General features: G+C 34.0%; 1 protein-coding gene across 2 annotated transcripts in view; it reads right to left on the reverse strand.

The window, feature by feature from the left end:
- TRIP11 (thyroid hormone receptor interactor 11) overlaps nt 1-27234 on the reverse strand; it is a 67714-nt gene that overhangs the window by 35768 nt on the left and 4712 nt on the right. For both annotated transcript variants that reach the window (XM_039884039.1, XM_039884040.1), the window contains 11 exons: nt 22673-22783; nt 19611-19889; nt 17651-17719; nt 16015-16180; nt 14370-14717; nt 11683-11723; nt 11065-11151; nt 8474-8686; nt 4852-7872; nt 2184-2324; nt 1368-1561 (listed from right to left, as the gene is read on the reverse strand). In XM_039884039.1, coding sequence (XP_039739973.1) covers nt 1368-1561; nt 2184-2324; nt 4852-7872; nt 8474-8686; nt 11065-11151; nt 11683-11723; nt 14370-14717; nt 16015-16180; nt 17651-17719; nt 19611-19889; nt 22673-22783 — 4670 coding nt within the window. The remainder of the gene's footprint in view (nt 1-1367; nt 1562-2183; nt 2325-4851; nt 7873-8473; nt 8687-11064; nt 11152-11682; nt 11724-14369; nt 14718-16014; nt 16181-17650; nt 17720-19610; nt 19890-22672; nt 22784-27234) is intronic.

The following is a 27234-nucleotide window of genomic DNA, read 5'->3' on the forward strand; positions in this document are numbered from 1 at the left end:
AAATTGAAAGGAAAGATTATCAATTTGATAGCCTGAGGATGTTTTGGCATTTCTGCCAATGTTAAACACATACACAAATGATCATTCATTGTTTTCATTCTCATTTTAAACAAGTTTTCCATATGAGTCTGAAGGCATAACAATATACCCTACATTGTAGGGCCTACAAGTGAGAGAGGAGGTCACCCTCAGTACTGTCTCTACTGGCTCAGAGTCTCTTTGCAAATGAATATAATACCTACTATCGCCTTCTGTCTCCCTCAGCATCATACATAGAAAAGAGATAAGTGAAAATATGCATATACCACTAATGGCAATATAAATGGACATAATTCTTATGAAAGATTACTTGGCAGTACATTTCAAAAGTTTTAAAAATGCCCTTTGAATGAGAACTTCCATTTCTAAAAATTTACACTAAGAAAATAATCTGTGATCAACATAAAAATACCTATCTTGGGATATCATGATAGCACTCTTAGTGATTCTGAAAAGTTGAAACACTCTACATGTCCAAAATAAATGACTGGATTAAAGAAATTATGGCAATCCAAATCATGGTATATTGTGTAGCCATAAAGTGATATTGCAGAAACATATGGTGTAACTGATACTCATATTAAGTAGATAGAAATAGGATACAAAACAGTTTGAAAGTATGATCTCTATGTTGCTTTAAAATATATATATACATATATGCACACACATATAGAAGCATATAAAGGCTCACAAAAAAGATTTTGGGGTGGGTGGGACTGTGGCTTTATGTTCTTTTTGGTTTATGTGATTTTCCCAAAATGGAAAATAAAATGTTTTGTAGTAAGGAAAAAAAAAAGAAAAACAAGGCATTTTATTGAGAGAAATAAAATTTTACAATATTATAAGCAGGGACCTGGTTACTCATTAATTTATTAGAGCCAAGAGTTAATTCATACTGACCTAGGTCTCTCCCTTCTTAGAGCCAAACCTTGTTCAACATTAGGTCATTTGATTTAAAAAAAAAAAAAAATTACATAAATTAGATTATTTGGAAGCCTGAACGGCTAATTAAATCAGTCAGAATTTAAGTCTAAGCTTCTAAAATGATGAGAGGCAATTAGAGTAATGGTTACAATGCATAGAAATCTCAGTTTGAATGCCAGATCTGGTTAAGAGTTATGGACCTGAGTATGAAACCCACACACAGTGTGTGTGCCTGATCTCGGGAAGGTCACTACCAAACCTCTTTACCCTAACTTTCTTCATCTGTAAAATGGAGATATTAACTTTTGTGAATAAAATGAGGTAATATATGAAAAATACTTATTGAGTCTTACATTCAAGAAGTTTTGGTTAATATTAATGCTAAAAAAGAAAGAGAAAATTACCTTGCATTTTCCATCGCATCAGAGGATGAAACTAGCTTTTCCTCCAATACTGTGACTTTCTTTCTTAGTTTAGCCTCTCTATCTTCTGCAGCCAAAGCTTCCCGAGTATAAGAATCTTCTGTTTCTAAAAGATGGTTACGTAATCTCTCTAGCTCCTGGTTTAAACGTAACTCTTTGTCACGTAAATGTTGAACCTAAATAGAGGACATTTCTTTATTTTTCTTCTACAAAATTCACAGCCCCCCCACTCTGCCATCCATCCCACAAGCCGCTTGTTATCAAATTTTTCCCCATTGTTTAAGTATTTAATTGTGGACAAATTTCTCATACTGCAAGATGTGTTTATGCTGGGAAAAGTCTCCTGAAATCATCCTGAATATTCATTTGGAAGGTTTACGTAAGATCTCATTCCTTGTGGCTATAACGGACAATGGAATTAATTATACAAAGTACGAGGCTTTTTGCGACAGACCATTTTTTCAGGAAATCTAATTTCTTCTATATTTTATGAGTAGGAAAGTTTTCTTATATACAAGATATGCCATGATTTTCACTTTTTTTTTTTTTCATTAAAAAAGATTAAGGTATAATTTGGTTTCAGGTATACAACATGATGATTCATTCCTGGTTTTCGCTTTTGAAAACTGAAATAAAATACACTCTGGGAGATCAAAATCCTACTATAGCACATCAGAGAAAGACTAAGAAAAAAATCAACCAGGAAATTCACTTTAAATGGTACTCTTTACAGTTTTCTTACTTAATAATTATTCAACTTGGTGCCTGAATCACTGTTTCTCTTGAGTGAAAGCATACCTCATTCTGCACCGCAGTGTTTTCCATTTGTTTCTGTTTCAGGGCCAACATGACTTGGTCTCTCTCCTTTTGAAACATAACTGTCTTCTCCTGCAGTGACTTAACTGCATTTAAAAGCTGATTTAACTCTCCAGCCTTGCCCTTTTGGAAAGAAATAACTTTAGATTTAATGAAAAATACATTTTAGAAAGACATTTCTTCATCAATTAATTTTAAAATATAGTTAACCATGTCAAGAACATCAAAAACTGTCACAATTTAAAGGAGCCTAAGGACCAAGATGACTATAATATGCTATCTTGAATAGCATCTTGGGACAGGAAAAGGACATATGGTAAAAATAAAGGAAATTCAAATAAAGTATAAACTTTAATTAATGATAATGTATCAATACTGGTTCATTAGTTGTTACAAGTGGACCACAGTAATGTCAGGTATGAAAAATAAGGGAAACTGGGTGTGAGGTATGTGGGAACCCTACTATCTTTGGAACTTTTCTAATAATCAAAAAACAAAAGTTTGTTAGAAATGTTCTAAAAAGAACTCAAAAGACACAATCTCTTCAAATTTACCCTAAACAAAGTGTTCACAAACTCCCAAATCACTCAAAAAAGTGTGTGTGTGTGTGTGTGTGTGTGTCCTCTTGTAGGTATGTATGTGTCAGGCATACACAACTGCTGTTAGAGAGAGTAACAGTGTCAAGATGCTAGCAGAGGAGCGAGGGGAAGTCATTTCATATGCGCAGTCTATTTTAAAAGAACATTTTGGCAACAATTTCACAAACGAAGGCAAGTCTGAAATGGCATCTTGCTAGATGGTTGTGAAAATTTATTCCTGAATGCATTCCATACAAGTACAATATATTAAAGGCAGAATCAAAAAGATAACGCTTCGTTGCAAAAATTGAGCCATGAATTTAAGATACTAGCTCAAATTCTAAACACACCCTCCTGGATAGTGAGGCCAGTATCTTCCAAGTAGACATTCAGTGAAAACATTTTTTTTTTCAGATTACAGAGAAAGAACAAATGCTTGAAAAATTAAATAAAGTTGAAGATCTCTTGTTGAGAACATCTCTTACTCTCTAAAGAGATGTTATTTATTATATTCAACATACAACAATAAAGGTATCCTTCAATTTATATAGCGTATTGGAAGAAATTAGTTTATGCTAATGACCCTCAAGTACGACTTAACTTTAGGAGCTTCCTGAAAAGCAGGTAAATCTTAATTAAATTTGCACTTTAGATCTATAAATGTCAATGAAATAGAACTAAGCTCTACGAGATGCTACAACTACAAAAGGAAAATATATATTGAAAAAGAATACTTCACTGTTCTACTTTCCTCTATTGTAATCTTACAGCCTTAAGACACTACACCTAATTTTGGTTCGTGAGCAATAGAAAGCTTCTTCTCATTAAGAGTCTTCTTCATACCGAGTACAGACCAGCACCACAAGAAGCTAAGAAGCTGTATGTGAGGGAGGAGGACACCGTGACACTATCAGTGTGCCTACATAATCAGATGGTAAAGAAGGAGAGATGAGGTAAGACTTTTCTTACCGAGTGGAAACTACATCAAGTATTCTCAAACTTTAATTCAAGACTCCAAGAGAATTTAATTGGCAAAAGAAGTGAAATCATTTTGTATGTTGTTCCTGGCAGCACATAAATGCTCAGGAAGCACTTGCTGACTATTCTCATTTCTCTTCCGAACTTCTACTACTGAAAGCATAGAAATCAGACTAATAAAGCACTATCAAAACAGCCCTATCACAGTATGATATACTAGGTCTTCAAAACGTTATTAAAATCAATTGCATGTAAAAATTTAAATATATCATAAACTACTGATATTTTACATATATAACTGCTACAATCCTCCATTTGATGACTGAACAAACAAACCAGTATGGTTAAAACACACCCAGAGTCACACCAGTGACAGAACTGAGAACAGAACATTTACTAACCCTACTGTGTGAAAGCACTACTTGTGGTTAGCCCTTTTCAGATATCAAGTTGTGATTGATTCATAAAAAAACAATTTAATGGGCCCTTTTCAGATATCAAGTTGTGATTGATTCATAAAAAAACAATTTAATGGGTCATCCAGCACTTTGTTTTTTAAAATAGAATATCACATGTAGTAAGGGAATTTCTGATTCCTGAAACTTTTCAGTTTTACACACGTGCTTACTGTGTCACAAAATAAATATATTTCTTACTGTAGATCATCGTCAAAGATGTAGCGTGTTTCAGAGTTCCATATTATATATAAGAACCTCTAAAATGTCAACCATTCCCAGCAGCTACTGAAATATGCCTAAAATTTAAATTGCATTGACTCCAAAATTCCCTCTTGTAACACATTTCTATTTTCTAAAGAAAAATATTAATTGCTACTAAACTTTTTCTATTTACCAGCCTGTAAAAAATTAATCTCATACTAAAAATATTTGGAACTATCTAGTAATTTGGGGGAGAATCTTTCAGATGCCTCTAAAGAACATTTACTTAGAAGGAATCAGAATACCTTAAAATAAGCATTTCTAAATGAACAAACTCATATTCCCCTTCAAAGATGACATCGATAAAGTTAACGCACTAAAAAGTTTCCTCCACTCCGACTTCCCTCTGTATGTAACACCCCGTCCAACACGTACCTGCTCTTTTTCTTTCAGCAGCTGCTCAAAGGCAAGAGACTTCTCCTTCACTGAAAGGCACTCAAACTCCTTTTCTCGCAGCATCACAGAAAACTTTGTATTAGTCTCTTGTAATGCTTGATATTCTGTTTCCTTTTCCTTGGTTGTTTCTACTATTTTTTCATTTTCCTCTTTTAGTTCACGAATGTCCATTTCTAAAATTACTATTCTCTCCTTCAGGTTTGTTACTGCCTGTCTCAAAAGTTCATTTTCATTCACCTTGTTTGTGAAATTTTCATTTAAAGAAAGTAACTGATCACTTTTGGCTTTGATTAAGAGGTCTTTATCTCTAAGAGACTTTTGTAAAACATCGTGTTTCTCCTTTAGTTGCTTAATTTCTGAATCCATTTGTTCGTGTTCTCTTCTTTCTAGCTCTGAGGTAGCAGCGACTGAATTAGACAACCTGTGATTATTTTCCTGGAGAGTTCTAATTGTTGCGTCTTTCTCCTGCAGTGACTTTCTTAGCTCTTCTAGCTCTTGCTGAGAAGACTCACTCGATATAGCAGACTTAACCGTTCTAAGAGACTCTGCTGATTGGGAAGTAAGCAATGATCCAAAAGAGAGCTGGGGCGAAATAATATCGAGTTTTCCTAAAAGAAGATCTTTGGTATTGCAAAGCTGCCCTATGCTGTGCTGAACCTGTGCTAATTCCTGCCCAAAATTTTTGAGTTTGGTTTCATTCTGCTCATAACTTTGGATCAGGCCAGTATAGTCCACTTGTAACTTAGAATTATTGTCACTGTCAACCAACACTTGTGCCTGAAGTTGATGAAGTTCTTCCTGAAGCTGGGCTGATTCGTGCTGCATATTTTGTACTGTGGTCATCACCTGCTGTTTCCACTCTTCCATTTTCTTTACTTGTTGTTTTAATTTATCGCGTTCCTGCAGAAGCTCCTCAAACTGATTACTGTTAACACCTCCAACGTCACTACCAGTGCCAGATGTCTGTAAAACCGTCAGTAAGGTCTGACATTTTTGACTTAGTGCATCTATTTCAATGTCTTTTTCTCGAATGATACGCGATAAATTCTGAACAGTTTCTCTAAACATTTCTTGGGGATTACTTTCAAATTTAGTGGACAGTTTTTTATTTTCATCTTGCAGTTTACTGAGGGCTGCTTCTTTGGCAGCAACTATATCAATCACCTTGTGATATTCTGTTTTGAGATGGCTATTTTCCCTGGTCTTTTCACTCAAAACAGCTAACAGTTTTTCTTGTTCCATAGCATAGGCCTGGAGCTGCTGTTGAAGGTAAACAACATCCTGGGTGTAGGAAGCTGAAGAAATTCTAGCGTGAAGAGCCTGTATCTCCAAATCTTTCTGCTGGATAATCTGAGTTAGTTTACCAACCTCATCTTTAGACAACTGATCAATCTGTTTAGTTAAAGAGATATTCTTTTCATTTAGAAGTTTAATCTCCAATTCTCGTTCTTTTATTCCTTTTACTAATCTTTCGGTTTCGGCTTTAGATAAGTCATGCTTTTCACTTCCATTTTCTATATTAAGGCTCTGGACTTTTGTTTCTTGAAAAATATCAGAATTCTCTGTTTGAACATCCTGCCTTTCTTCATGCAACTGGGTTTTGATTTCTTCAATTGTTTTTTGCAAAGTCTTAATTGCTTCATCTTTCTCTAAGAAGAGCTGGGTGTGTGTGACGTTCATTTGCTCATGCTGGTATTTAAACTCATCCATTTCCTTCTTCTGCTCCTGTAAAGACTGAAGTAGTTGCATTTTACTCTGGTTTTGATCTTCAATGATCTTTTGGTGATGTTTTATTTCCTCTTCAAGTTTATCCTTTATTACATTCAGCTGAGATACCTCAGATGCTAGTTCTGTAACACAATCGAGGGTTTTAGGCTCAGCCGCAGGTGCAGCTCGACTCTGCTGCTCCCTGAGTCGTTCCAGTTCTTCTTTCAGATGATTGTTTTCCTCTTTCATAGATGCGAGATGTCTGTCTTTTTCCTCTATGGTTTGCTTTAAATTTTCATTTTTTCTTAAGGCCTGAGTATTTTTAGTTAATTCCTCCTGGAGCTCTGAACTTCTCTCTTTAAGTTTTTCAATAAAAATTTCTTTCTCATTTATAAGTTCTGTCAAATGCTTCCGTTCTTCTAAACTAGATGACAAAATTGACTTAGTCTCTTTATGATCAATATCCATCTGTTCAATATTCTTTTTGAGTTGTGCTATTTCCAAGTCTTTCTCTTGATTGAGTTTAATTAAACGCTCATGTTCCAACTGTAAAACAGAGGCACTCAAATTCTGTGCACTTGACAGTTCTTCAATGGTCTGCTCATACTTCTTTGCTTCTTCCAAAAGCCTCTTTTCAGCCTGACACAATTCTGCTTCCAACTGTCCTTTTTCCATTTTTAGAGCCTCCACAATAGTGTTCTGTTCCAGAGAAATCCGATTGTTACCAGCAACAGATTCTTGCAACTGATGTCTGACATCTTCACATGCTAAAACCAACTTTTCATTTTCCATTTTGAGATCAAAAGCAACTTTCTTTAAATTTTCATTGAGCTGTTCTATTTCTGAAAGATTCTGCTTTAAGCTTCCCACTTCGGCTTCCCTTTCTTTAAGTAAATCATCCCTAAAATTACTGTTAGAGTCCTGACCAAGAACCTGAGTTAACTCATCCCTGACTCTAGAAAGCTCCTCCTCATTTCGTTTAATGTGTTCCTTAAGTTCGAAGTTCTCCTTCTGGATGTTTAAATTATTGTTTTGTGACTTATTTAGTTGATCTACTAAATCTTCTACTTTATTCTCCAGCTTCTGCTTGGTTAAATGCAAGTCATTTAGGAACAGTTCACTTTGAATTAACTTTTCTTTCTGCATGTCTAACTCTTTAGTAATGTTCATTTTATCATCTTCGAGTTCATGGACTCTCTTTTTTTCATCATTTAGATCTTTTTTCAGTTTACTGATGATGCCATCTCCCTCATTTTGTTGTTTTGATAGCTGATCTTTTATCAAAATCATGTGCTGAAAGAAAAATTAATTTGCATGGTGACTTTAAAACATTCTCTTATCTTAGTACCAATAGAAAATTTTATAAAATGTTATGCATCATAATCCTCCAATATTTCTAATCCTTCTTAAAACAACTTTTAAAAAAATCCCCCCAAATTATTTATTAATATTTTATAGCAAACCTATTTTATCATTTCAGAGATGAGAATTTAAAACTAAAGAAAGTAAATGATATATGTTGTTTTTTTACAACTCTTAAACACTGGGCAGGAGTCAAAAAAACTACAGCTAATGGGGCAGATCAGGCCTGCTGCCTGTTTCTGTAAGTAAAGCTTTATTGGAACAGAGCTGCACTCAATTGTTTACATATCATGACAACAGAGCTGATTGAGTGGTTGCAACTGAGACAATACGGTCTGCAAAGCCAAGAATATTTACTACCTAATGCTTTACAGTAAATGTTTGCCAACTTCTAGGACTAGAACACCAATGAACTAAAATATTAATGAAAACACAAAATTAAATCACAACAATCCCCGTTGTTTGTTAATCTGGTGTTCAGTCTACTGAGTGGAACGTGCTGCCACACTGTCTGTAATATAGTATTTGTTACCTTTGTAGCTTCTTGGTTCTGTTTATCCAGTTCTTCTAACTCAGCTATCAGTTCTTCCTTTTCAGTGATACGCTGATTGAGTTCTTGTTCCTTTGCCTCCAAATTAAGTCTTAAATCTTGTAATTCTAAATCCAAATCCATGTCTCTTGTAGCTATAGTTTTAACTATTTCATATTCATTGTTCAATTTTAAAAGTGATTTCTCAAGTTCTTCCTTGAATGATAAAAGGGGAAAAAAAACAACACATAGTATAATTGCAAGAAGAGACACCAAAAGATTAAAAAATATACATATATATATATATATATATATACACACACACACACAAAACTTGGGATTCTATTTTAAATGTTCCGAGCTGGAAACATTATTGCATAATACCTCAGCAATGGCATACAAAATTCAACAAACCACAGCCTTCATTCATATACAAAGTACTTTATAACCCTAGACATGGCGCAAAAACCTGAGTTTGTCTTCTAGCTCCAACTTCGTCACAAAAAACTTTCCCTTTCCTGTGTGGAGACTTCCTGATCCCACCCCTACTGCTGCTTCTCCTTTTCCTCCCCTTCCACTGCACACATACTTTTTTAAATGTCCCAAGTCTAATGGATCCCTTTACTTCCACTCCCTAACATCTAGTTACCAACAGCCATAGACAAAAGTGTAAAAAAATCAACACTAATTCAATCTGAAGTTTGTCCTCTCTAATGAGCATATAAAAGGCTTCTTTTCCCTCATTCAAGAAATTTTTCATGTTATTGGCTTCTGTCAGGACATAAAATCTCTTCTTCACCCAAGAAAGTACCCTCCTTCCTTTGGCTCCTAAGCTGAGCACATACTAGGTTTTCCTTTATCAAAGCTAATATTCCTAAAGATATATTTATGTCATTTTTAAAGTACATTTTATGTTGTTTTTTAAGTAATTAATGCTTTTCCTACAAAATCCCAGAAGATAAACTCAATATTGCTGTAAAACCTTCTCTCATTGATATTTTTAAAAATCAAAATTCTACTGAGTCTACTTTAAAGTGAATAAGAATCTCAAATTAAGTGAATAAGAATCTCAAATTTCCACAAGTAGTCTAATACATATCTTACAATAGAGACTAATGAAAACTATATTAGAATATCAGCCTCAAAATTCTCATTCTTCTTCCAATTGAAAAGTTTATTTTGAAATACAACTGAAAGATGGGAATAGTATCATCTTATGTCTTTCTAGAGTTATCGGTACAATTAAGACGATCACAATTTTTTTTCAGGTAGATCTTAGTAATACATCATATGGCCTTGCAGGCACTTTTGGCATTCTTCACCAGTGAGCAGACCCATAGCAGACATGATTCAAAGAAGAGTTACAATGGATTACTTAACATCAAAAGAAAGGAGAAACGGCTATCAGGAATAGTTACAGAATCCAAAAATACCATGAAAAAGTTACAGACCTTATCAGATATGTGTAGAGATCTGCAAACTACAAAATATCCCTAGCTAGTTACAGAAAGAAATAACTGAAAAGAGCAGAATCTAATGGAAGCAGAAGAGAACAAAGGAAATGTATATACTATACTAATAAGAAATGACTGGGAGAAACTACTGGCATTTAGTGAGTGGCAAGAGTGGGGGCCAGGATCCTACAATGCACAGGGCAGTGTACACAAGTAAGAATTTTACCATCGCAATACCAACAGCTCCCCTTTGAAAAACACTGCCTATATGCTAATAGAAAAGGATGTCAAAAATATAATGTTGAAGTATGCATAGTATGTTAATATTGCTATTTTTTAAAGCTGTTTATATATATAATCATACATGCATGGATATAATCTGGAAGTACATACAAGAAACTGGTAGGAAACAAAGCCTCTGGGGAAATACCAACCAACAGAGGTGTGAAGGACATTACATCCATACAGCCTGAAGTTTTTCAGTATGTATTACTGATTATGTACATAAGTAAATATATGTTATTTTTTTAAAAACTACGATTTTAAACTGAGACACTGGCCTGTAATAATACCAGCTTACAACTATCCTATATTTAAACTCCTGCCTTAGCCAAGGAATTATCCCCAAGTGGTACGAAAATAAAAATACCTCTCCCCATACCTAACATTGCATTATAAAATCTTATTCCACCCCTGCTACCAATATACACAAGAGAGCCTATTTCTACCACTGAGAATGTCCCTCTTTACCTTTTATCACTAAGAAATTCCTGTCTGCCACTCTAGATACATTCTGGGGCATAGAAGCAATAAGTACCGTCACGACAGGACACCACTCCAGATTCCCCACCCACCAGTGTAGGCTGCTGCTGTCAGGACTTCATCTGAAACCAAAACAGAGCCTTAATCTACCTTTTCTGCTCATATCTGTATGCCTACAGGCTCACTTCTAAATGCACATTCTGCTCGGCCTCTCTGCACCTTGCCCAAGTACTTCGACCTGGCCTGACGGACATCAATAAGACCAACTTTATCCTCAAGACTCTCAAGAACTAAACACTCACTATATGAACTGGCCCTCAGCTGTGATCTATATATAATACACCATCTTAATTTTGCCCGCATTTTTATCGCACCCACCTTTTCTTGACTCAATAAGGAATTTTCTTTTTCTAAACCTTGGACATGCATTTTAAGTTTCAGATTGTCTTCAGCGAGATTGTTATCCTACAAACATGTTAAAAACAGTGTGTATTCAGATAACAGAAAATTTCACGTTTACAAAAAAGCAGGCAAGCTATACAGTTGTGCATTTCTACTCAGCATTTCTTTAGTGGTATATAAAAATTATAAGCATGCAACACTAGGCCATCTAAAGCCAGTCACTCATTTTATAGACATTCATAAAGAGGATTTCTTTATTATATTTGAAAAAATATATACTTATATTTACAAAATAACCTGTAATCATCAGAAAGGGAAATAACTCTCTGAATATCATAAAGAGAAATCGAAATGCATCCCTCACTTTGGGGAGATCTTCTTCCACTGTCTCTACATACGGAACATTTGTCAAGTTAATCTTCAAAGAGGTATGTATACTTGCATTTTTCAATTATGCAACTTTTAAAATTGTCAATGTATGATGCAAAAGTTTCTGTTATTAATCAGTAAACATAAAATTACTAATAAGCAACTATAATAATCAAAATACTTTCTTGGTAAACCAATGCCAAAAGCTTTCTCTCTTGAGTTTACCTGGTTTAAATTACTCAGTCTCATTATTTCATTTTCGGCATCTGTAAAAACAATGGATCTGACATTAAAATTCTTTAAAATACCTTAATAATTACCTCCTAAAATTAATGTCAGAAGTGAAATGCAATGAAAATAAAGCATATTTCTAAGTACGATTAGCAAGCCCTACAGTTCTTAGGTGAAATGTTATTTTTATTTCTGTATTTCTATTTTGACTATACCAAAGAAATCATAATATAGTTAGAAATTATGTTAAAATCCAATTCTATGGAACAGTATAAGAATTATAATTGTATTCTGAGTGAGTCATAAGTTACTGCCTTCATAAAAACATTAACAACTATTTCAAAATGAGTTGATTTGTTTGTGTAGCAGGAAATAGTGTAAGGACTAAAATTGGAGGAAAAAATTTTTAAAAAACCACGAATGTATATTTGTACCACAAAAATAAAATAATCTATCAATTATCTGAAGTGCCTTAGGCATGAGTACTAATAAAAGACCATTCAATATGGTATTCTGGATAGATCCATAAATAGAAGAGGTTCTAGAAGAAAGACACAAAGAATTCCACAAGTTCAGCTGAAGTAATTCATTCTTTGTTCATTCAGGAAATAGTGAACGTATACTACGAGGTCAGTTGCTAGACAAGAAGGAAAAATTTAGCCTCTGCTTTACTAGACCAAAAAGGGCAAATGCCTAATCCAGATGTGGTGGGGTGGGAGGTGGTGAGTGGGGCCAGGGAAGCCACGTTAGGTACCTTCCAGTGGATGTGACACCTGTGCTGAATCTTAATATATGAACAAGAGTCGGTGGAAAGAAAAAGAGGCACTCCACACAGAGAAAGCAGCAAACGCAAAGGCCAGAGAGCTGAGACAACACCGATGGCTTAAGCAGCTATATAGAAAAGTTCAAAATAGCTACAGCTTAGAATATTAGGAAACTAGGAAGAGTTGAAACTGAAGAGGGAGTCAGGGACCAGATCATGACAGACATTATATGTCTAAGAAGTTCAAACTTTATCCTGAAGTTCATAAGAAGCCACAAAGTACTAAAATCAGGAGAGTAATCTGCTTTGCATTTCTCAAAAATCATTCTGGCTGCAGAAAGAAAAAAATTGTTTGAAGAAGGGATCATGGAGACCAGAGAATAACAATAGCTAACACTTTTATAATGCTTATTGGGGGCTAGACACGGTTCTAGAGAGAACTTTGCAGCTGGTAACTTAAAAAACCCTCATTACTACAGCTATGAAGAAGATATTATCCCAGCCATATAGATGACAAAAACCTAAGCATAGTGATGTTAATTAACATCAAGGTCAGCTAGTTAGTGATGGAGCTGGATTCCAACCCTGTCATGTTCTTACCCATGATGTTATTCTACTCCACTCAAAAGACTATGATAGTTAACCAAACAGAAATGATGACTGGCTGAAGTTATTCAGTGGCAGTGTAAATAAAAAAAGGGGAAGACCTAAGCAGCAGATTTGTTTTTAAAGCAAATAAACTCATAGCAATCACCCAGTACATTGAATAAATACATTTATTATGAAAAGAGCAGAGCTGCTTTGAAGTCAAACAGGAAAGAAGCCCAGTACGCCAACGGCACAGCCTTCCCTCTGCGTTCACGGCAGCTCCCAGGGCTGAGGCACCTATGAGAAACCATGAGAAACCCTCGAGCCTCTATCAAGAACAATACTGAAATGTCCCTGAACCAGAGAGGAGCTGGGGAAAGAGAACCTATAAAACTTGCTAGGTAATGACTTCAAATTCTGCTTTGGGAGACTGGTAAATGCTACCAATTACCAAGCTAGGGAAAGGAAGAGAGAGGAGGATATGGTAACTTTACTTTGAACGTAACCTGAATTTGAATTTATAGAGTTGGCCATTCGGGCCAGGAACTCATGATAAACACCTAGGCAAAGAATAAAGATTGGGGGTGGGGGAGGGGAGACAGGTCTCACAAGCACACAAGGGCTAGAAACCTCCAGAGCAAGAATGAGTGAGTTCATAAAGTTAGAGTTTATATTGTGAGAAGAGGACAGAGTGCAAAATAAAATGCATCTTTTCAGTTATGAGCTCCCATTATGTTTTCCTGGCAGGAATGAATACTGTTGTTGGCCTATTTCATTTCACACTTAAGTTTTATAACACAGAATACTGCTCTGGGAATTAAATATCATCTCGAGCATGGAAAACGGTGGAAGACTTATGGCTCTTATCATTCTCAGGACTGCTTAGATACAGGGGGTCATTTCAAAGAGTAACAGAGAATTTTGAAAAAAGTAGGCTGCATTCCTCCATTGGAGTATCTGGGCCCTACTGAGTTATAGAAAATATTTGGTTCTGTATAGATTAACAGAAATAGACCCATTTCTCTTCCCAACAATGTCTATATAAACATTTCTCAGAAATAAACATGGCCTCCTAAATCAATGAGTTCCATGTAAATACTTAAAGGATGAGAAAAGGATGTTGAGAGACACCCAGAAAACACTTAATACTTTTTAGAAGGAAATACCCATGTGTGATCTATTATAGCACTGAATATAAACCAATAATTCTATTCAAATTCCACATAGCCATTTCCATGAATATTCCATTTCCACAAAGTTCTAGTTGTCTCTAAAAACGAATAGTATGCAATGAAACACCAATCAGAAATAAGTTCCAAACATTTTATACCAGACAGTGCTTGTTGTAGTCTGAACACTTCTTCTTCTACTGATGTACTCTGTGGATGAATTCTTTCCTTTTCTGTCACAGTGTCACTTTGCAATTTGGTACATTCCAGTTTCAAGCTTTCACATTCTTTAATTATTTGCCTGTTTTCTATATTTACTCGTTCCTGTTCCTTCCTCAAAACATCTCTGTCATTTTCTGCAGAGGATAATTTTTTACTTATGTCTTTTATTTTATCCTCAAGTTCTTCAATTTTTTTTGTAGACTCTATTTTTTCAGTTTGTAGACTCTCAATAGTTTTTTGCATCTCATGGATTTTAGAATGATCAGTTACTGCAATTCCTGAGCCACCTAAAATGTAAACATAAAATCAAGGACAATAAATATCAAGTATCAAAAGTTATCTACACACAACTAAGAGATTTCATAGGCTTCAGAACTTAAAAGGTCTAAAAAGAAAAGTTAAAAACAAGATAACACAAAAGTCCTAATAGAAAGGCCCAAATCCAGATCACTGATAACAGTAAATGCTGGTGAGGATGTGGAGCAGCAGGAACTCTCACTTGTTGCTGGTGGGAACGCAGAACGGTGGAGCCATTTTGGAAGACAGATGAGTGATTTCTTCCCAAACTACACATACTCTTATCGTACAATCTAGCAATCATACTCCTTGGTATTTACTCAAAAGAGCTAAAAAGTTATATCCACAGAAAAACCCAAACACAGATGTTTATAGCACCTTTACTCATAATTACCAAAATCTGGAAGCAATCACAATGTACTTCAGTCTTCAGTAGGTGAATGCATTAATAAACTGTACTATATCCAGACAATGGAATTTACTCAGTGCTAAAAAGAAATGAGCTATTAAGCCATGAAAAGATATGGAGGAAACTTAAATGCACATGAATGAATGAAAGAAGCCAATCTGAAAAGGCTACATACTGTATGATTCAAACCATAATGACAATTCTGGAAAAGGCAAAACTATGGTGGCAATAAAAAGATGAGTGTTTGCAGGAGGTAATGAGGGGGATGAACAGGCAGAGCACAGAGGACTTTCAAGGCCGTGAAAATACTCTGTATAACATAATGATAGAAATGTGTCATTACACATTTGTCCGAATCCACTGAATGCACAACACCAAGAGCGAAGCCTATGGATTTTGGGTGACAATGATGAGTCAGTGTAGCAGGGAGGGCAGAGGGTATAAGGGAAATCTCTGTACCTCCTTCTCAATTTTGTTATAAACCTAAAAGTGCTCTAAAAAATTTAACTTTAAAAAGAAGTTAAATTACTACAATAGACAAAGCATTTTAAAATAAATAATCAAGGAAAGCTATGATTTGAATCAAATACTAAAAAGCTCATGTCTTTGAGTTTGAAAGAAAGTGAAAATATACCTAACAATTCAAAAAAAAGGTCTCTGTATTATAACCATTTATTACAAAAGCAAAAGGACCTTTCCGTTTTTGCAGAATCTTGACCATGGCGGCCCCAGTGCAAACTTCTGGCAGATTAGCAAAACTAGTCATTTACCCATTTTTTAGAACTTTGCCCAAGTTTACATCAGTGTCCTGATCTTACAATGCTATGTTTGTCATTTAATTATGTCACCTAATATGTTACATTAATGAAATTAATAACCTTGTTGTAACAGATTTTCCAGTTCTTCAATTCGTTCTTCATAGTCACTTAATTCTTCTCGATGCCGACGAGTTATTTCTGTCAATTTCTGTTGGTGTGCATTCTGCAACACTGACATTTCATGTTGATGATTATCAATTTCCTGACTTCGGTTCTGTTTAAGTTCCTTAAAAAATGAAAACAAAGTTAACCATATTTATAATTAATGAATCTATCTAAGCTATTTCATTGTTGCCCAAAAGTCTGTATTATTAAAAGTAATTCTCTGAACATGCTAAGGCTGAAAAGAATTTAAACACGGGCCCAAAATTTGGATAATTCTGAGACTCTACCCTTTACTTTCTTGGGACTTAAAAACAATTTTTCTACTTTTAATAAGGGAACACCACCAAGAAAAAACAAAAAGAAGTTAGCAAAAATATCTCTTTTCCTTAGACATATTCCACCAACATCAGTGTCAACCTTCTGGCCAATCAGTATCTGCTGTCCCATTACCCTGTCCTCTCCCTCCGTCCTTCCTTCCAACAGCCTTGATGGGACTCCCCAACTGTCAATCAAGCTACCTTGATCCCCAAGTTGAGACCACCCATCTCTCTTCTAGGAAGGTAGGTCTTGAGCTGAGTTGGGGACATTGGTTGGACCAGCAGCATTATGATAGCTGCACCCTGAAGAGTCTGTCCCCTATGTCCTGATATTGGGTTCCTGATGATGTTCCCATTCCTGTCTTAGCTGAGGCCAAAATGCTCAACTCTTCCTTCAATCCTGTGAACAAACTACCCTTGATCCTTCCAGTAAATCCTTTGCTTCGCCTAGCCAGAGGTGGTTTTTGTTGCTTGTGACCAAGAATCTTAATCTATAAATTAGCTTTTAGTTCATGAGAACACAAGTGAAGTTATGCTTTAATCCTATACACTTATGTGGCAATACTTGGCAAGGAACTTTACATTTAAACTACAAAACAATCCTACAAAGGAGGTATTATAATGATATCTACCTTACTGATGAAAAAACAGAAGTTTGTAAAGGTTAAGTAAATTGCCCAAAGTAACACACCTTGTAAATAAATAGCAGAGCCAGGATCCACACACAGACAGAGTCAGGAACCCACCCATACCAGTACTGTGTAATAATAACAAAACCCAAAACTAAAAGTTCTATATCTGACAATAATTTACAAACTAAAAACAATTCCTTGCCATGATAAGTATATGTAATTAAGACTTTTCTTGAAGGAAATAATTGACACAAACTAGCAAATTACCATTCTTAAGAGAAAATTATTTATAGTAAGTAATATTAGCATTTTACTTTTGTCAATATCCTTTAACCCTAAACCTTGAAATTTCAGCAACCTTGGAATTCTCTTTTAATAAAGACCATTTTATGAGATAGCACTGGAAAACAGACACTTACAAAACATAAACTATGTAATAAACATATGTTCAAAAACAAATGATTTTGCAAAGGAATATTTTTACATAGTGTACTCGTCATAAAAAATAAAGAAGATACAAAACAGTAAAAAATGAATATCATGATCTATTTTTACAACTGAGCCTTTTATTAATTTAGGCTTATAATTTTTATAAGCAAAATTTAAATGTATAATCACCATTATTTCAGCAATCTGCCTTACCTTAATGATATTTTGTAGTTTGCAGATTTCACTTTGATCAGAGCTATCTGATCCCTGTGCTTTAGAAGTCTAGATCAGAAAAACAGAATTAGAAAATTACATTTTCTTATAAAAGAGAAAGCTGCAGACTGACTTTATTAAAAGATACTTTTCAAAAAAGGGGCATTTCCCAGACAAATTCTGATTAAAGAATGTCAAGCACTTTTAAGGAATGTAGTCCAATAGTAAATAACACACAATAAATAAAAGATACCATTCAAAGTACGTTAACTAATTAGGGAGACAACATTTTTACAAAATAAGAAAAATACCAGAGTATATTTTACTTACTTAACAAAATGTAAATTTGATGATAATCAAGCAGCTTCCTAAAAGATAATTTCTAAAATGAAAAGTTACCAGATATTAAAGCTAATAATAACTGTAAAAATCTTCTTAAAATGATTTTACCCAGGTTTCTACCCCAATACAGACTAACTTTTGGTTTGACAAGTAAATAAAAGAACTTTGGGATTCTTCTCTACTCCTTTAAAGTTGTATGTTGTTCATTTACCTTTCCTATCATTTACTATAGTGTTAAGGAACTGAAAGCTACTCTCTGGATGAAAGGAACACAGTATAATGAAAAGAACACAGGATTTGGAATCAAAAGATATCTGAATCACAACTTACTATGACAACGGCTGTATTACCTACAAACTTTTACTTTTGCTCATCTGCAAAACAGAATAAATATCTCACATAGTTATTAAGGATAATGTAGTATATATTGGGGTAGTATATATGGAAACATCTTGTAAAATATAATACAAATATAAACATTAACTTTTATTATGTCTTGCTAGATAAGTTCCTTGAAAGATCCTAATTATGCCTTTTTCACCTTTATATCCCAGTATAGGTCTGTCATATAGTAGGCATTTAAGATTTGCTGAAGTAAACATACCAAAAATCTCTCTCTTTCCTGTGAAATCTTGCCCTAAGCAATGTTTCCTAAAATGTATTCCTCGTATTATGAGAACCACCTGGCGTCTTTGCTTGAAAGCTGTAGAGCTTCCAACACCCAAAAGCAGATGACCAAATCCTAATATCTCAAGGGAGGACATGGATTCCACAGCAGGTCAAGTTCTCCAGGTTATGCTTGAACACACACAAAATTTAAGAACTACTACTTTTTAGAGGTGAGATGGTCAAATAGATCATTCTCTCTAGATTTATTTTGGTTATTAGGAATGTCTACAACTTGGGAAGCAAGGAGATCATTTTAATTGGGATTTCTCCTTTACACAATTAGATTACACACACAAAAAAGATAGAAAATAACCACTTTACTTATATATTTTATTTTTCTCTACATTGGTGAAATTAAATCTACATGAATAATGTTCCAGTTTAATTTGGGTCTCATGTCTATCAACAACCTTAGTAGTTTATATAAAATCTGATACATGTAAGACAAAAAAGCATTCCTTGGAAGAAAGTTTAGAGGCGCAAAAAAGCAAGGATTTAATTTCTAGTGCCCAAGAAACACCACAAAATAGTTTAACAAATTATAATACCAATTACTAGATTTTCATTTTACTTATAACTAATGCAAACAGGAACCTCAGACGACATCCAGCAGTGAAGCCTCAGGAACGCCAGGGAAAAGGTGCCGGTTCAACCATAGCAATTTCATTTTTATCTCTTTTAAGCCCTGGGCTAGAAACTTTCTATTTTATTTTAAAACATGGTTCTGTTGCTTTAAATTTCTTTGAAAATTTCTTCCATACATTGTACAGAAGGGGAAACAGGCTGAGAGAGAACGATGACCTAACTAAGATCACTTAGAAAGTTACTGGCAGAATTAGAATACAGGTTTCAATTTCCTAGTCCTGGGTTCTCTCTGATACCAAAAGATCTATACACAGCACCAGTATTTTCACCATAGTTTTCAAAAACTCATTAAAATTTTACCTACTTGAGCAATATGCCTCCAATGGCCAACTTCAGATTCAAGTCTTGAAACTTCATTTGACAATCTGTTTATTTCTTGTTGTGAAGAAATTATGTCACCAAAGTCCATGTCATCGTCGTGGAAAGCTGAAGCATGATGACTGACACCGTAACTGAATGAAGATGATGCAGTGGTTGTTGGCACACCACCAACTCCTGAATTTACTGACTGAGCAGCTGACTGCAGCTTCAGCAACTGGTCCTGTAGTGCAATCTGTCTTGCTTTAAGATGGCTGATTTCTACCTATATAGTTATAATCCATATTTTAAAGAAGGTACTTTAAAATAACCATATTATAAATAAAATAACCATATTATAGATGCATAATGTTAAAAGTCATAATAATTTAAGATTATCTCATGATGGTACTCTCTCAACTGAATCCAAGTCTTTTGTAACATCCCAATCATAATATTTTTATTTAAAAAGCAAATATAATTACAACAGTTAAAGCATAGACAATGTTTTTCAATAGTATGAAGATCAGAATTTCACTCATGTAATTTATTAAAGTAATGAATTCCTCAGTTAAATATGGGTTTACTATCTTCTATATACCAGATAGGACAGGCAATTTCTTAGGGTTCTGTTTGTGATTGTCACGAACCTCAAACGGTGAGTATAAAAGCTGTGTCAGTCTATGTACTGGAAAGTTTCCTTTGAATATCTGTTGGAAGAGTCTTATGTAATTGATTAGGGCTGGATTTAAGCTTAAAATACATCATGAGTTAGGAGTAACCTTGTAGTGGTCTGTACAACTCAGGTGAAAGAATGCTTTGATTTATTAATCCAATCTTCTCAGATAAGATAACACAGGAAGCCTGTGGTTATTAGCCCATGAGTCTTAGAAGGAAATCATGTCTTGAAAGAGACCTTGGCTTTTGCCTTGGCAAAGAGGGGGCAGTGAAAATTTGATTCTACTAAGGGAGAGAACAGTATAAAAATCCTGAAACCCTGAGCAGAGCTGTGACTGAAGGCTAGCAATATCAAGTCGTTGTCCAAAAGAAATTATGAAAACAAGACTTAACCAGAATGCCAGGGCCATTCCGAGGGAGAGATTATTCAAAACATAAAGGTAAGCTACAGAGAACTAAAATAAGCTTTCTGTAAAATACTTAAACTAGTCCAGAAGACACTTTACCACAACTGAGGAAAATCTGATACTGACAAGACAGCTAACAAGTAACGGTATTTCTACATATGTAATATCAAGCAATTAGACAGACAAAAACCAAACATAACTATGTCAGATGTCATAACAAACAGGGTTTTTATATCAGAGCCCCTTCTCTAATGTAGATTTATAGTAGTGCATAATTCATTCATTTTTCATAATTCATAATTCATTCATAATTTCATTCATTTTCCCATTAATGATATGAGGCAAATTGCATCTTTAGGGAATATGAACATCACAAGGAGATCAACAAATAGATTAAAAAATAGCAGATCCAAAGATTCTGCTAAAGTATTTTTATATATTATCTTTCATTCTAGTAAAAAGTACTGAAATCCAAAATTGTTTTCAAATGTAGCTATAATACAAAGAAAGTTCTCATTATACAACAGTTATATCAAATCAAAGAGTTAAAAGTGCAAGATCTAATAACAAAGAGACATTTCTAAACATGAATGCTTAATTTGCCCTCTAATATCAATAGTTAAGTAGAAATAAAATGCCAAAGTTTTCTAAAGTAGTGTTTTCAACTAGGATATAAGCATCAGAATCATCTATGGAGTTTTCGAAAAACACCAAGACCAGGGTCCCTTCCTAGTACGCTAAACCAGAATCTCCTGGATGACATAAGCATCTGTATTTTTTAAAAGTGTCACTCATGATTCAGCTGTAAACCCCTGGGTAGGAACTACTGCTCTATTGTAACATCTATTAAGTCAATGCTGCTCCAAGTGTGGTCTGTGGACTGATGCCATGTATGTCTGCTACAGTCCAGGAAAAGATAAGCACAGAAACTGAAAGACTTACAGGCTTAAAGACTTTTAAAGCAATATGACAGAGTAAGCTGTTGAGCTTTAAAAAATAAAAGTGGGCTTTTAACTTTAATTTGAACTTGTAATTTTCCTTTTTTATATTCATTTTATATTTGTAGTAATTCATTTTTATTCTATTTTATGAAATCAATTCCCAAAAGATTGGAAATTTAAGCTCTTCTTTTAAATGTTTATATTTATCATCGATGTAGTTTAATTTTTCATCATATGTCACTAAAGGAAAGAGAAATCAGTACATCTAAATTTAAAAACCCAAATATAAACTTATGATACAAATGAACATTTAATCAACAAAATAAAGAACATCCAAATGATCTGCATAATAAAAAAAGAAATGGTTCAATTAAATAGAAGTATTTACTGAATTCCAGTTATGTACTGAACACTAAAGAGAATTCATGAGTTCTCATGAAACATGGAGACATAGTCTATATTTTAAGGATTTATGATAACGCTGGTTAAATTATCTAATATCTATTACGAGCACTACAAAGAAAAAATAAGCCAATTTCAAATAACTATTTCTATCAAACTAAAGGGAAAATATTAATAGCACAGTATAAAATACTTCATATTCTCTTTTTCCATGGAAAATCAAGTAAATGCCAATATAGCATTTATTACACTTAGAGTTAAAACCATTAAAAAAGATATGTCATTAGCAATGATCGCACTGATTTAAAACAATTTTAGGTAAATAGATGAGAAATTAAGTTTCATAAAATTAGAAATTATAAGGAACAGATATCTAAAAATATTTTATACAAGGACTTTTCTTATATGCTTTTCTTTTGGAAAGCAAAAACTCAACTCCACAAAGGTTATGTTAATGTAAATGTAATAAAAAAGCTTACAGAGTTCTTGTTAATGATATCAAACCGAGCTGGGAATTATTAACTTCAACACTCTTTCAATATTCTTATGGATCTAAATATAGCTTGATTTATATTATAACTCTTAAACACTTCCTAAGTACCTTACAGTGAAATAGGTATGAAATAACTGATAACATTTACCTCTTTCTGCTGTAATTGATTTCGATAACTTGTAGACTGCTGCTTTATTTGAAGCTCTGAAGCTTCATGCTTCTCTTCCAGATCAAAACAAAGTTTTTTAAGTCTCTCATTCTAGAAGCAAAGAAAAAGGTATTTTCAACAAAAAAAACCTAAAAAGTAAAACATGTTAGTGACAGCTATATGTATGACATTATGAAAAACATATTGCTTCGTATAAAGAGATATAAAATATAGGGCTGACAGAATTCTGGCCTTTAAAATATACTTTCAATTAAAGTTATAAGTGCAATAAGGATGTATATAGAGATTATGTGTAATTCTGAACCAAAGTAGGAAAAAAAAATCTTTAGTTTGACTTTCTGCTAAGAAAAAGCCATTGATCAACATTTCCCCCATCTTTGTACACCAGTGTCTAACATATAATAGACAATAAGTGTCTCGTAAATTAATAAACTAGATTACATGTTTGAACTTTGTTTTCTCCCCAAACAGAACTTTTTAAAAGAAATGTTTTTTAAAAAGACTTCTGGCTAAAGTACAGGTGGGAGGCCAAAGCCTCATAAAACCCCAGGCTCCTGAGGCACCTCTGAAAAGTCCAACTTGAAAGCCACTCAGTTTGAAAAGCTAGTTAAATGTACACAAAATATTCTAAGAATAATTCAATGAATCTAGATTCACGGTCCTTTAAGATGCTGGCATATATGGAAAAAATTACTTAAATTTTATGTACAAAATATTATCTTAACCTATCGTTCTTTGACATTTGAATGATTAAGTACATAATGGAGCAAGAGAAATGGACACTAAAACTTTCTTCAAAGAGTTATTTATAAATTATTACAGATAATAATTTACTAAGAATTCTACTAATATATCTACACAGTTTAACGATGATAGCTGAAAATAAGGACATTGATGGTGAAAAAGCTCCTGCTAGAAGGTGAGGACTTTCACTTTGTGAGTGTCATCTGTTTTCTTCTTAAATTCTAGGAATTTCTTACATTGAGAGATGTGAAAATTATGATCCAAGGAGATTATATGAATTTCCAGAGAAAATCAATGGAGCAAACTAAAGAAAAAATTGCAAAATACATAAATCCTAGTTTGGAAGTATAGACTCCAAAAATCTAACATAGACTTTGGCTACCTTGAAAAAATATTAATAAGAAATAGGACCTGAGGTCACACAACTAATTATCTTCTACTGGTTACTTTTGAGCTGTTAACATGAAAGACACCACACATAGTTGAAAAAACACAATATAGTCACATCAGAACCTAGTCATAAAAGTCTACTCAGGGCTTTTTCACATAAGAATACCTAAGGCTATTTGTTTACTCTGATTAATAACTAGAGCTCAGACTTGCAATTTGGCCAATACCTAATTGGTTCTTTCCTCATCTCCCTAGCCATATGAGAGAAAGATAAAGCACACGAAGGACAGATTCTATTCATGTGGCTGATCAGTAACCAGGAGCTGTCAGTGGCCATTTTCTATTATATGGAATACAAAGCAGAGAGCGCTTGTCTGAAAGCGCGCACACACACGCACGCGCGCACACACACACACACACACACACACACACACACACACACACAAAGAAGAGAGAGAGATAGCCTCCAGTTCTGGCTGCAGCCCCTTCCTAAAGACTGGCTATAATTTCTGCCCTTGTAATACATGAGACCCTCATAGCCTTAAATTAGTCCATCCTGCTTAACTCCTGTTTTACCATCAAGGTCTAATGGAACCGATTTTAGCTCTTGAGTTTCTTTTTTGAGTAGTCCTAACTATCTATAATGACTGGTGTTTATGATTTTTCTCCTTTCTTAGAAGTCTTCCAAACAAGAGAAAATTTACTCATTTTTTTTAACAGAATAAAACTCATTTTATCTTGCAATTTCCATAGGGTACACTGGGCCCTTTTATAAGTCTAAGAACAATCATGGGATCATACTGATCTTGTGTGTGTGTGACTTTTTTTTTTTATTATGGTGACACTGGTTAACGAAATCCAGTAAGTTTCAAGTGTACAACTCAACAGTAAGATCTTGTGTTTTTTTATATCTTGAAATGTTTTATTTTTATCATCCTAAGAATTATTTTATCATTATTCATCAATTATTCCCAACTATGCTAAAAAATACTTAAATAATAAGAAAACGAAAGACTGGCAGAATCACCTAGAAGAATGATGCAATAGTGAAATGATCAGCTTTCTGCCTGCACTGCCCAAAGTATTGCATCATTTTTTAAAAAGGAAAGGCAAACTGCAGATATCTTGTAGTTTTTTTGTTTATTTTGTTTTTTTGCTTTCGTTGAACACAGCTGAAAATTCAGAATTTTCATTTTTCAAAGAGAAGACAACAGAAGAAAATATTTCATAGTTTATTAGACAACTAAAGAGATAAATGCAGAGAGACAGAAACAGCACTCTGGCCTAACGGTTATGGTGAAACTGAGTCAGAAGCAAAGTCTCAGACAAGACTTCAAAAAACAATACTCTAGATGAGTTTTTTCCAACTCAAGAATTGATGAGTATTTGTCTGAATACAAATATCACAATACATTTCTAATAACAAAGAGGAAATAGGGTGTTCTCATCAAGTTAGTCATTCAATATGAAAAGATATTATCTCACAATATTTTTTGACAAGGACCTAAACCATTCCACACTTTGCTAAATGGATATGTATTCTTTCACTATATATGATATTTGTATGCCAACATTTTCTTGATGTAGTTCATACATGGAAAAATGCTGAAGGCAGATGTGAACACAAAGCTGACTGGGAGGAAACAGATGACATAAAAACGAAAAAATTCAGTGGATTGATCACTTTAAGTGGTATTTATAAATCCAAGAATAAAAAATGCTTTGAGTAGTCCTAACGATCTATAATGACTGATATTTATGACTTTTCGTCCTTCTTAGCAAAGAAGCAAAGACAACAGCCACTGTCTCTTCAACAAAATCATGAGCCATCAAAGTTTTCAAAAGTACTGATTTTAATACGTAAGTCAAGAACCAGAAGTAGCGATAAGCTAAAATCTATTTAGAGATGTAAATGAACCTGAAATCAGTATTTACAAGATAAGATACATCCCAGTTCATTTGTAAGAGTTAATAAATAAGCAGTTAATTGCATTTAAAAAACACTGCTTATTTTGAGTATGTTTTCAAAACCAGAAACATATAGAATAAAAATTTGGATTTCTTATATGAGTTTTTATTAAAATTTCTAATAGTTTCTCACTATCACTTTATTTTTACTTCTATAAATTACCTGTAAAATGATTTAATATTAAAAACTAAGAGTCCATTGGATCCAGATGGTAAATGAGACGACTATTTTTCTTGGCATACAAGGTTTCAATTAGTCTAGTAGGTTAGTTGCTGTTACTTGCAACTGAAGAAATCTAACTAACTGAACCAGCTTCAAATATTAACATCTATAAGTAAATCTAATTTCCTCTGGAAAACACACTGTCCTCTAGCTATACAAAAACTTTCTAAATAGAATTTTATATGGTAAGTTTCCTGATGGCTTCAATTATATCTTCATCTATTCTTATTGTACAATCACACAAGGGGTAAGGTATGAAATGGTTACGTACTGACATAAGGCAAGAATCATGTACAGTCAAAATCTTAGAAAATAAAGCCCTTGCAAAGTCCAATAGTCTTGTTTTTCTCTAGTACTTAAGAAGCTCACACTACTTTGAATAAGCACCAAATGAGGAAGCGGCTTTCATTTAGGGATATGTTATACTAAAAATATATATTTCTAAACGCTAGAGCCATACTTGCCATATAGTCAATGATAACACTAGGAGAGATTAGAATTGAGATCAACAGAGAGACAGAAAAGTTCTGTCTCCCTTCTCAAGCTCAAAACAGAGCACTCATTAGGCAGGTTAACACTATGTACTCCCCAGCTCCTCCCCTGCAATGTACACTGGAGAATTTACCTCAATTAATGCCACTACACACATCTGTGCCATTTAATTTTCTCAGTGGGCCTGTATTTCTTTAGGATTTCTTTAGGGACTATAGGAACAATTTCCTATCTCGGCCTTACAAAGAGAGAAGCGATTGAGTTCATCTGTCGCTCAGCACCTACTTATTAGATAATTAAGCTAAGTCTCTTAAGTGCCACCATATTGCCATGTTCTACTGCAGTTACTCTTGAGAGGTCCCTCTACTTTCAAATTCCACAATCTCACCTTGGTAATCCAGATCAGAAATGAAAAATGCTTGATGTCGGTAAATATTTTCTTACATTTAAATTCAAATTTTTTATGGGCTCAACAGAGAGGAAAACTTGCTTAACACAGTTCTCTAAGAGTATCTTTTGCTATTAAGTGTTCCCTCGCTGCTCTTATACAAAGGCTGACTAGTTGAGTGTCTAGTGCTTTACAATAGATCCCACTTTAAATCCTTTCATTTCTTTTACGGCTTTCCTTTGAACCCTTTCCAAGTTTGCCTCATCCCTATTAAGTACAATGTCCACAGCTAGTCACCATGAGGCACTGACTAATAGTGAAAAACATGATAAAATT

The sequence above is a fragment of the Pteropus medius genome, unplaced genomic scaffold, assembly GCF_902729225.1.
Source record: "Pteropus medius unplaced genomic scaffold, Ma_sr-lr_union100, whole genome shotgun sequence".
NCBI classification, from domain to species: domain Eukaryota; kingdom Metazoa; phylum Chordata; class Mammalia; order Chiroptera; family Pteropodidae; genus Pteropus; species Pteropus medius.